Source organism: Syzygium oleosum, unplaced genomic scaffold (genome assembly GCF_021117445.2).
Source record: "Syzygium oleosum isolate NSW1041296 unplaced genomic scaffold, Sole_v2.1 Sole_v2.02, whole genome shotgun sequence".
In the NCBI taxonomy this organism is placed as follows: domain Eukaryota; kingdom Viridiplantae; phylum Streptophyta; class Magnoliopsida; order Myrtales; family Myrtaceae; genus Syzygium; species Syzygium oleosum.
Window position 1 is genome coordinate 17,826,572 of NW_026607486.1, and position 11,699 is coordinate 17,838,270.

Here is an 11,699-nt window from a genome sequence, read left to right on the forward strand (position 1 = left end):
CGCAACTTTATCGGCTCTTTCGACCAAATAAAAAAAAATACTGTATCAGCTCGGACATATACTTACACCATAGGTGGGCCGCCTTCATAGATTACATGTTGATCGCATTAAAGAAATGAGCTTAGGCCTCCATTTGTTTCGCGGAAAATGTGACTTCTCTAGAAAATGTTTTACAGGAAAATGACAATATTTTTCCGGTGTTTAGTTGAAACTCGAAAATGAACTAGAAAATATTTCCCCTTTGTTTGATATGAAAAATCTGATTTGATTTTCCTAAATAGATATATATTATTCAGGCACCAGTAACTTACGTATCGATAATCAGGAAATTGGGTACAGACACTAGAGTCGGGGGTCTAACATTGGTGGACCCTGACTAGGGCACCGGGATCGGAGCAAGAGCACTTGGGTCCCAAGCCCAGCCTTGATGGACCCAAGTACAGAGACCGAGGTCCCAAGCCAGGCCTCGATGGACCCCGCATGGCCTTTTGTGGAACCAGGCCTAGGTTTTGATGATCCGAGCTCTGGTATTGGGATCCCGCACTCGGCCTTTATGGACTAGGGCTCGGGTGCTAGGGCATCGGACATGGGCTCGATGGATTCAAGCACGGGTGCTAGGGGCTTAAGTACGGGCACTGTGGTCCCGAGCTCGATCTTGACGGACTTGGGCACGGGCGCCGTGGATCCAGGCACTGGCATCGAGGTAAAGGGCCCGAGTGCCAGAGACTTGGTCCTAGATGCCAAGGACCCGAGAACCAGTGTTGGACTTTCTATACCCAAATGTAGAGTTTCGAATCAAGCGTCGATATCTAGTTATATTTTTGAAAAATAATTTCTAATTTTTTTTAAAAAAATTTATTTATTCTGAACTTAAGCATATGGTTTCTATAAATTCATTTTCCTAAACAAAACAAATGTCGGAAAAATGGGGAAAATGTTTTCCGAAACAAACGGATCCTAAAGTAATTATTGTTTTCATCCCAGCCCGCCCGCCTCAAGTCACCCAAACCGTCCGGCACGCCCAATTCCACAAGAGAACTTAATTTCCTGCAATCGCGGACGAGTCTACAATAGGATTTTCAGATCCGCAAGGTCCACGCATCGGCCGAGCCTTGTCAATCCATAAGAGCGCATTCTATGGGCCGCTCCCGCTCACTAGGGTTCCTCCGATCGGGGCGTTTCACCGGCCCACCTTGCAGCACAAGGCGAGCGAAAAGCTGGAAAATAGTGACAATCGACCTTACAAGAATTGAACATTCTCTTCTTGGGTTCCCTTTTTGTCCCTTCCAATTAGCGATCACGTGATTAAGCAAAACCTAATCCCAACGAGCACTCGGTGCCCAATTGACATCATCGTACGTCAAAATCAGGCCAAAATCCAGGAGGGTGACCAGGCGAGAAAATCCCACGCCACACCACCTTCGCGTACACTCAATCAAGCCATCCGTCAACCCCAAAAAAGGTCAAAAAATTTCAGGTGTGGAAACGTCGCATGAAAATGTTTCCCGGTTTCACATTGGGCCGAGCAAGACATTTCCGAGAACCACACAAGAAAACAAGAAATAAAACAAATATTATATATAAAAATAATAATAATAATTGAGCTCGAGTTGAATAATAGAGCAGAGCATTACACAATAAATAATTCATTTTTATTTTATTTTATTTTTTTATTTTGGGGTCGAGTCGTTTTCTTACAATAACTCCAAAAGCTGGGAGAGGATGGGCTCCAGCTGTAATGACAGGTTGACAATTGTAGTTACGTTCTGGGCGAACTGTTCCCCTCCCCAAAATTGATCGCATCACCAACCTTGCCCTCCCTATCCATATTTTCGGTCCCATAATAATCCAATCCTGTCGGCTCGCGACATGCTTCGGGTGGGGTTCCGGTCACGGAAGCTGCGGTTAGCCATTCGACGTGGCGTCGGACGAGAGCGGGTGAGCCCTCGCCGGAGGCCACGCGAGGGTCGCCCGCTCGCGCCCTAGGCCGGCCCCGGTCCGATCGACGATATCGATAAGATATCTATAAAAGGGAAGTTTAGAAGCATTATTACAAGATCGAAGGCACACCAAAAACAAAAACTCGAGACTCATTCTTTCTGATTCCCTATATTTTTGTGGCCGGAATGACATGGCACATGCGCATCGTAATCTCCCATGCACAGAAGAGTACGTGATGTCTATTAATGGACCCAACACCGATCGCCACGTGCGGAAGATAAAAAAGCACACGGCCCCTGCCATTTTACTTTTGTAGCATTAACCTAGTTTTCTTAGATTACAAATTTCTCCATTTATAAAAGAAAAAGTCACAAAAAAAACTACGAATTACGCCCGCAATGACATTTTTACCCCGAATTTTTTGTAGCCAAAATTGTCCGAATGGACTGGATTGATGCAAATGCAAAAGATTTATGACTCAATTGGCACAAAAAAATGTTTATATCTGAAGTGATATAATTGCAATAGATTTATGATTATCTTGATAATTTTTCCCGTCGGAAGACGCTGACGTAGACGCCAGCCGTCCTATGTGGCGCAACCGACGATTACGTAGATAATTTTTAATTATATTTTAAAAATTATTACGATTTTTTTTATATTTTTTTCTTTTCACCTCTTTTTTTTCCTTTGTCTTTCCTTTTTTTTCCTCATTTCATCTTCAATCTCTACCCAGTCGCCGAGTTCCAGCAACTGGCCAGAGCCAAGGGCCAGCGAGGTCAGCCCAACCAGCCGTTGCTCGCCCCTAGCGAATAATCTCCGAAAAGGCTCTCGTTTTTTTATTAGATCCCATTCCATGGAAGTGATTTGGGATGGTGGCACAAATTGTCCACGAATTTTTAATTTGTTTAATGTAGTTTCTAGACTTCTTATCTGTTCAATGTGGTCCCTAAACTTTTGGTACATGTCCAATTTAGTCCCTAGACTGTATGGAAATCTTCAATGTCGTCCTTCCATTAATTTAAGTTCATGAATAATATTAAACATTTTCACGCAGTGCATAAACTAAATTAAATATATACCAAAAGTCCAGGAACTATATCGAACGAATTTAAAGTTCAGGGATCACATTACATGTTAGACAAAATTTACGAACCATTCATGTCATTTAGCCCGGCGATTTTATGCCTTTCTCGTCGTGCCCCCACAATATTAAAAATTGCATGAAAGTTCCCCAAATCCAGAAAGCTTTTGTTTCGGACTCCGCAAAGGAAGGGACCATCGATGCCCCAAACCGCACAAACCATGATCCGAGGAATACATGTCGCGAGACTGTTCTCCCGAGGGTCCATTCGGGTCAGACCATAATCATCACCAAATCCATAATTATTAAAAAAAAAATTTAAGATTACGATCGCGAGCTTAATTAATTTTTTTATGGGTGCGCAACATGGAATGTTCCACCACGTAGTCGCTTATAAAAATCGGACGCGATCGAGTATTATAAGTACATCAAATCCGTAGCGCAATTATGCAGTGCCGTTTGCTGAATAATAGCTATTATTATATAATCCTGCGGTAGTGGTTAGGGCAAGGACACAACACACATATAACTATTCGATTTAATTGAAATTTGGCGATTTAACAAATCCCCGGCAGCGTAATTGACGCACCATCGGCATAGCGGAATATGTGCCCCCCGTGTGCTTATAATATCTTTCTCTATTTTCGCGCCTTGCTGATTCGTCCTTACATCGCGAAGACCGCGTTACTCGGACCGCCAGATTAAGAAGATAATCCGTATGGGTCAAGAAATAATCGATATTTTAAGAGATAAGTGCACTAGAAGTCCTAAAACTTATCGCAAAAGTATAATTGAGTCCTAAAACCTTGAAAAAGTGCAAACAAGTCCTAAAACTTGTCATGAAAGTGCACTTGAGTCCTAAAACTTTCAAAAAGTGCAAATAAGTCCTAAAACTTGTTACGAAAGTGCAAACAAGTCCTAAAACTTTCAAAAAGTACAATCAATGGAAGGACTTGATTGAATCAATTTGACAAGTTTTAGGACTTGTTTGTACTTTTGTGACAAGTTTTAGGACTTGTTTGCACTTTTTGAAAGTTTTAGGACTCAAGTGTACTTTCGTGACAAGTTTTATGACTTGTTTGCACTTTTTGAAAGTTTTAGGACTCAATTGCACTTTCGTGATAAGTTTTAGGACTTTGAATGCACTTATCCCATATTTTAATAAAAGCGTGGTGGGATTGGCTAGCACCTCTTTGGTCCCGATTTGTTTTATTTAGGGCAAGTGCGTGAAATCAATCGACGAAATTAGGAAAGCGGACATGATTTTCGCGCCGTTCATGACCTCGGTGCGGTGCGTCACGGTGGACGGAGGTACCCCATTTTTTTTCCCCGAATAATTTAATTAGTGATTTTTGCAGGGACCCCACTCGAAGCAACTTTAAGATTTTGGAGGCCCCACGTTGCAAAAAGTATTCGCAACGAGGACTTTTATGCAATTTCTTTTTCCTTTTGGGTGTGGGAAATGTCTGCTGGTAAAATCCGGATTTGGGCCCCGAAAATTGACTCCCCAGAAAATAATCTTCATGTGTTGACCGTTGCCCGATAAAGTTTAGAGCTTTAAAATAATTAAAAAAACGGATAATCAGCGGAAATTCTAGTAGCTGGTTTGATTAGTATAGTGGGGCGAGGTTGGCTACGTGGCAAATTTTAAACGATGTGACTGGATAAGGTAGTAAACAATAATGCAAACCCCCTAGTTACCTTATAAAAATAAATTTAATTGTGCCCGTTATTATGTTTAGTACTTATTAATTTTAGGGTTAATACTGCGAAAAATCCCAAATCGGTGCATTCGTGACAAATTTACCCCGAACTGATTTTTTGACCACCGAAAATCTCAAATTGGCACACATGTGACGATTTTTATCCCAAACTGATTTTTTTACCACAGAAAACCTCCAAACCAGTATACTTGTAACAAATTTACCCTATGTTAGTTTCTTTTAAATTGGATTGATACTACGGAAAACCACAAACTGGAACGGAGGGCAAAACCTCAAACCGGTACACCCGTCGACTGCCACGTGTCATCCAATTCAGCAATTTGACAGTAAAATTTAACGGAAACTGATAGAGAGTAAATTTATCACGGGTGTACCAGTATAGAGTTTTTCGTGGTCGACTAATTAGTTTTGGCTAAATTTGTCACAGATTTACTAATTTGGGGTTTTTTTTTATGATATTAACCCTTAATTTAATTACAATTTGTAGGGCATTGGCGAATTATGTATGATAAATTTCTACCTTATACCTTGATATCGAAGTTCCCGATTGCAATGTGGCCATAACATGTGCCAATTATCAAACAACTAATTGAGATGCACTCGAGTTTATTAAATTAGCTCGAAGAGCTGGATTAGTTTTGTCCGCATTTGATACAACGACACTTTCTCAAGTGGAAATGTCTCGTTTCGAATTACGATGACCGTTGGGCTTTTCGAATTACATTTCGACTAATTATCTTTCGATGAGCAATCGGTGCATTTTAGCGACGTAGCTAATTTTTATGTTCACTTGTCATCCATTTTATGGTGGCGGTATAATCTTCATTTCTGTTTTTGGTAACGAAATTCAAACACAATTCCGTTTATTTCGCAGAAAATAAATAATTCGAAATTTTTTTTCCTAAAAATAACTGCTTTTATCGCTCACGAAAATAAATTAACGAAAAGTAATTTCATCGTCCACGAAACTGTTGTCAATAGTGATAACATTTTTCATTAACTAATTATTTTAGCGATATAAGCGATTACTTTAAAAAATATATATATTATTTTTTAAATTATTCATTTTTTTTGTGAAACATACAGAGCCCATAAGTAAATTTGTCAAAATGAGTCATGAGTGATGGGCTGACTTGTTATATGAGTTGGTTACATTCAGTAAATGAGTCATAACTCATAAATGAGTTTATGATGGTAAAATCCGAAATAATACGAGTGTAAAATGGGTTCATGGCTTACTTAGGTCCAACCTACCTTTATAATCCTTTTTCACTTTTACTCGATCTTGCGCTCCTTCCTTCACTTGCACTCTCATTTCAACTTGAGTATGAGTTTTCCTATATTGTGTTAAATATTAAAATATTTTAGCAATACGAGTCAAGTCGGGCGTGAGTCATTAAATTTGTACCACATGAAAATAGGTCAAATTGAATCAGGTCATTTTCGATCCCGACCACTCCATTAAACAGGTCTACCCATAAGTGACAAACCGAAGACTATGATATGCACTTCTAAGCCACGGTATATGCGCTCGTGATGGGAACTGTGCTGTAGAGGCCCGATCAGTTCAATCGCCCCGGGCACCGGCGACGTCGAGACGGGATCGTCTCGACGTCGCCGGTGGACGGGTTGCCCGAGTTCCGGAAACAACGGCCCGGCTGTTGCTAAAATGGATGTCCAGCTGGGACAAAAGGAGCAAAACCGAGCGCCCGACTGGAAGTGGCAGTTTCGTAAATAACAGCTGGACGGACGTCGATTTGGGCTCACTGACAAAAAAAATCACTGACTTGACTTCTTTAATGCCGAGACCCGGTCGCCCCACGCGATGCACGAGCGCGTGCACGTGACATTCCGTTTTTGTGCTCCGACCGGGAGCTCTTGCTCCTTTTTTATTTTCCTTTTTCTGGTAACATTGGTCGGGAGATCAAACCGGTATCTTTGTTTATGCTGCTTTTTATTTATTTATTTTGGTTTTCCTCATTTATGTTAAATTGATAAATAAATTGCTAAGCAATACGTAGAATTTCGGATGTACACCGAGGCAACAAATTAAGCAAAAAAATGTTTGGTGGAACTGCCGGTCCTCTCTCACTTTAATGGAGCAAAAGATAAATTACCAATATCCGTATTATACAAACATGTGGACTATTATTTCCAGCTTAATCTTCGTACTCGGGTTCCGTCCGTTTCGTAGAAAACAAATATTTTTGAAAATGTTTTTGTATAATTGATCACTTGTTTATCGCATGAAATAATTAGTCGATGAAAGATATTTTCATTATCGACGATGATTTATGTCTGAATACTTTTCGTGGACGACAAAAGCATTTTTTGTTCGTTTTTTTAATTATATATGATTTAAGCAATCGTGTGTTTGGAAAAATATTTTTCGAATTATTCATTTTCGCTGCGAAACAAATATAATCTTAGTTACTTTCGTGCTTATGGAAGCATGCAACCATCGGAGCGTTGCAAAACGGGGCACATGTATTTGGGCGTGAGCCGGGACGATCCCTAATAACACGTGGCGAGTTTTGGTGCTCAGGTCGTGCAATTTCCAGTTACAGCGCCTGAGCACCTTATAAAAATCTATGAAATGAAAGAAAAATGGACGAGTGCGGCCGCGGGTTAGTTGCAAAGGAAATCTTCCGTCCGTATGACCTGAATCGACGTTGTTTCAGCGATTCCCACGACTAAAAACGGTACAAAATGAGATGACCTTTCGACTTCGCCACGACTCTCTTCTTCCTCGGGGTAGAACGGCAATAATGCTGTGTACTATGCATGGGATAGCGATCTGCGAGCGTTAGCCATTTATTACTTTTCGAGTATGTCATGATGGACGACGTGGCTCGGAAAGACCCTTGGTCTCGTGGGTCAATCCTAATCTTTACCGGCCTTTGTTGAACTCTTTAGTAGCTTCTTGATCTCTCTTTACCTCTTGTATCTGTCATCTTTTACAAATCTTTGGAATTGGAGGGTATCTTTTTGATAAACTAAAAAACGCCGACATAGATGGCCGGCGTGAGTGGCCGAACTTGGGTGTCATTATTGGGATTTCACGCGTACGACGGAATATTCTTTTTGAATCATAACTGCTGCTCATTTAAGTAAGCCCGTAATCGTCGCTACAACGTGATATTCGTGGGATTAGAGTTGAGATAATCCTATGCCACGGCGCATGAAATTACTATGCAAGGTGAATTTTGCGATCGGCCCAACTGGGTCACCTGATCAATTCCAGACAAGTAGACTGGACATGTAGAAATTTAGAAGGTGAAAGATGCATGCAATCAATTGATCAAAAGTCTTCTTCTCTTTAATTGGAGTTGTGCATCAAGATGTTGAATTGCATAAGACCAAAAAAAAACTTATTTAAGTTGACAATGTTGAATCGACACATTTTTTTGGATTCAAACTTGAACTGATTAGAAAGTTGCATTACATAGAAAAAATCGCGAGAAATAATAGGTCGATGCATTATATAACCGAGTAACTCATGACTATGAGTTGGACACTCTATCAATCTATTTTTGTCCTCGTTTATTGTCGGGTTTCAATCCGTCCTTTCGAGAGCAATCACTCGGAGAGCATCGGTTAAAAAAAGGGGGCGAGTCGCCCTACTGAGCACGCCTCGAACACAGATCTCGTGCAGAAGAAGGGCGTCGTCACAATGCTGCCGGCGCGATTGGCCTAGTAATTGCTTCATATTCCATTCGGGTTCCTTGCGTAGTTTATTTGTCAGATGCGTGCACACTCTCGCCACATGTTTATGCTACGTCAACAGGGGAAGGGGGGGGGAGAAAACCGAAGCGAGAGCGTGTCCTGAAATTTTGAAATTTCCCTCTCCTCCCTCCCACCTTCCATAAAAATTTTAAAATTCCATGTAGACCTTGCTATCTAAATGTTTTTTTTTCCCAACGCGACATCGAAGTGCGGCGTTGCGCTGTGAGGTGGAGTACGGCGGCGGCGGGACGATCTCGCATCAACGAATGATCCAATCGGGAGCTCACGGGGGGCGGCGAACGCGAATCTGCGGCGAGGTTTCGCTCGAGCCGGAGTTGGGATTCACCCGAACCTTCCGGTCGGGTTTCGTTTTCATTTCATTAACCAGAGAAGAGAAGAGAAGAGAAGAGAGAGAGAGTGGGGCCCATGCTCTGACAACTCATCCAGACTCTTATTAAATTCCTCTCGCTCTCGCTCTCGCTCTCGCTCTCGCTCGCTCTCTATCCCTGCGATTGGCTCGCGGCACGTGCGAGGCGCGTGGGGGGGCGCGTGTGGAGGGAGGGGGAGGGGGAGATTTTTACCCGCCCAAGGGGCGTGAGCTGTGGGGGATGTTCCCGGTGGGCCCCGCTCCCCATGTGCCCTCCTTCCTGTCTCCACCAGCTCCTGCCTCTCAATCATTAGCTTCTTCTCCCTCGCCCTCTCCCTCCTTCCTTCCCTCCAAACCCTAAAGAAAAACCTCCTCACTCTCTCTCTCTCTCTCTAAAGCTCGCGGACGACGACGAGCCACGCCCACCCGCGGAGACCGCTCGACCACCTTCCTCACCTCAAGCTCAAGCTCAAGCTCAAGGAGCTCGGAGCTCGGCAATAGCGAAGTGCCCACCTGCTCCTCAACCTGCGGGGCGTCGCTGTTGAGGAGAGAGAGAGAGAGAGAGAGAGAGAGAGAGAGAGAGAGAGAGAACGAACCTTACGACGGAGGCGGAGTTTGGAGGGGAGAGGGGCCGAGGGTTTGATTTCGAGAGCGCCATGTCGAATACCGACGGAGGAGGAGGGGGCAACGCCGTCGCCAACGGGGCGATCATCGATCCGCAGAGGCAGGCGCACCAGCAGGGGGGTGCCAACGGCGCCCTCGCCGTCAAGAAGCCCCCCTCCAAGGACCGGCACAGCAAGGTGGACGGCCGCGGCCGCCGGATACGGATGCCGATCATATGCGCCGCCCGCGTCTTCCAGCTCACCCGGGAGCTCGGCCACAAGTCCGACGGCCAGACCATCGAGTGGCTCCTCCGCCAGGCCGAGCCCTCCATCATCGCCGCCACCGGGACCGGGACCACCCCCGCCAGCTTCTCCACCGTCTCCGCCTCCGCCCGCGGCGGCGGCGGGGGGTCCGGCTCCGGCGGCCTCTCCTGCTCGATTTCTATGTCCCCCAACGCCTCGTCCTTGGAGCACAAGCCCCTGCTCGGGCCCACGCAGTTCATCCTCGGGAAGCGCGTGCGGGCGGACGACGACGGCGGGAACGGCAAGGACGAGGTCTCCGTCGTGGGCCCCACCGTGGAGGCGATGGTCGGTGCCGGCGGGGCCCCGGGCGGCTTCTGGGCGCTGCCGGCGCGGCCCGACTTCTGGAGCTTCGCGGCCGCGGCGGCGGCCGCAGCGGCGCCGCCGGAGATGGTGGTGCAGCAGGGCGGGGCGGTGTCGCAGCAGGGGCCGTCGTTCTTCTTGCATCAGCAGCAGCAGGGGATCGGGGAGGCGTCGGCAGCTCGAGTCGGGAATTACATCCCGGGCCACCTGAATTTGCTCGCGTCCTTGTCGGGCGGGTCCGGAAATTCGGGGCGGAGGGACGATGACCATCGCTGATTCAGCGAAGGCACCACCCAGCGGTTGCTGCGTTGGTATATATATAAATATGTGCAAGTCCTGTTGTTTCTCAGTCAGTCAGTGTGTGTGCGCGTGTCGTGTGAAGATGGACAAGAAGGAATTTAGGTGAAGTTTTAGGGGGCTTAGGCTATTAGTTCTTTGGGTGGAGGAAGAAGTAGGAGTCCGCTCAATGCATGATTCAATTTTAGGGGTTTCTTTTAACTCTTTCTGGTGTAGCGTTTTTAGGGTCATTCTTAGGTTCTTCCTGGTGGGAAGTTTTCGTTGACAGGACACAGGACTTCACGGAAATCCGGGCTCTTGTTTGGAATTTCAAGGGTCTGTTGTTCGAGGGAAAATGGGGTTTTTGTGCAAAATCCTAGGTGTGTCTTGTGATGATGTGCCCATATAAAGGACATCGAGTTGGTTAATTCAACGTACTTTGCGCAAGGGTTAAGGCGGATTCTTGCGCAAGTTGACACTGTTTTGTCACATGTCTTGAAGACTTATGGCATTGCATGCCCATGGGGGGGGTATGTTCACCTTTTTCTAGTCTGTAACTCCTCGATTTGCTGCTCGTGTGGTGGCCCCATTGCTTCATAATTCAGTGAGAAAGCTTCAATTGTTGCATCTTCGTCCAAATTTCCGTCCTGAGTGAGCTGAGTTCTTGAAGTTCGGCGCAACATTGTCCGGGCCTCCTCGAATATGTTATAAGCTCTGTCTCTTTGAAATCGGGATAATAAAATGTGGGTGCTTTGCCTTCAATTGAGGTGCCTTCAGTCTTCGAGGAGAATTCAGGAGGTTTCTGCCAGTTCAGCTTTGTGGTTGGTCTCTCATCCCATGCCCCCTTGGAGGCGATGGTTCGAAACGAAGATGTGAAGGAGGAGACTATTGTTATCTCTCTGTAAGGCCTCTGCTTTTTCGCTTTTGATAATTTTGTCTGTAATTCTTATGCCTTTCCGTATTAGATTCATCAGCGTGGAAAATAATGTGCTTTTCATGTATGTAACTGGATTGTTTCTTCTGGGTGCTGCTTGTGTGAATAAAAAGAAAAATGAAAAAGACCCAATAATCTTTCTCAGTTCATCATCTGCTCTATTGCTCTCTGGCTCAACTTTGCTTCACTGCTCTCTATGCGCACGAATCGTGCTCGTCCGAGCATCAAATCTTTCTTCGCCCCCCCATCCCGGTTCTCGTGCTTATTTCAAGCGCCCTTCACAGAGCGAGCCGCGAGTCTTATCTGAATTTCGTATCGTGGTCTACTTCATTCTAGCCACTCAACGACCCAATGGGTGCTTTTGGCTTTACAAATTCCCGTGTCTGCAACGTGTGATTTTGTCATTCGATTGTCAAAATGAAAAAGCAGGAGAACAACAAAC

General features: G+C 44.9%; 1 protein-coding gene across 1 annotated transcript; it reads left to right on the top strand.

The window, feature by feature from the left end:
* Positions 1-9,163: 9,163 nt before the first annotated feature.
* On the top strand, positions 9,164-11,406 carry LOC115668074 (transcription factor TCP7-like). Its single transcript, XM_056308366.1, has one exon. The coding sequence runs from the start codon at positions 9,499-9,501 to the stop codon at positions 10,321-10,323; it is 825 nt and encodes a 274-aa protein (XP_056164341.1). The 5' UTR covers positions 9,164-9,498; the 3' UTR covers positions 10,324-11,406.
* The last annotated feature ends 293 nt before the right edge of the window (positions 11,407-11,699 follow it).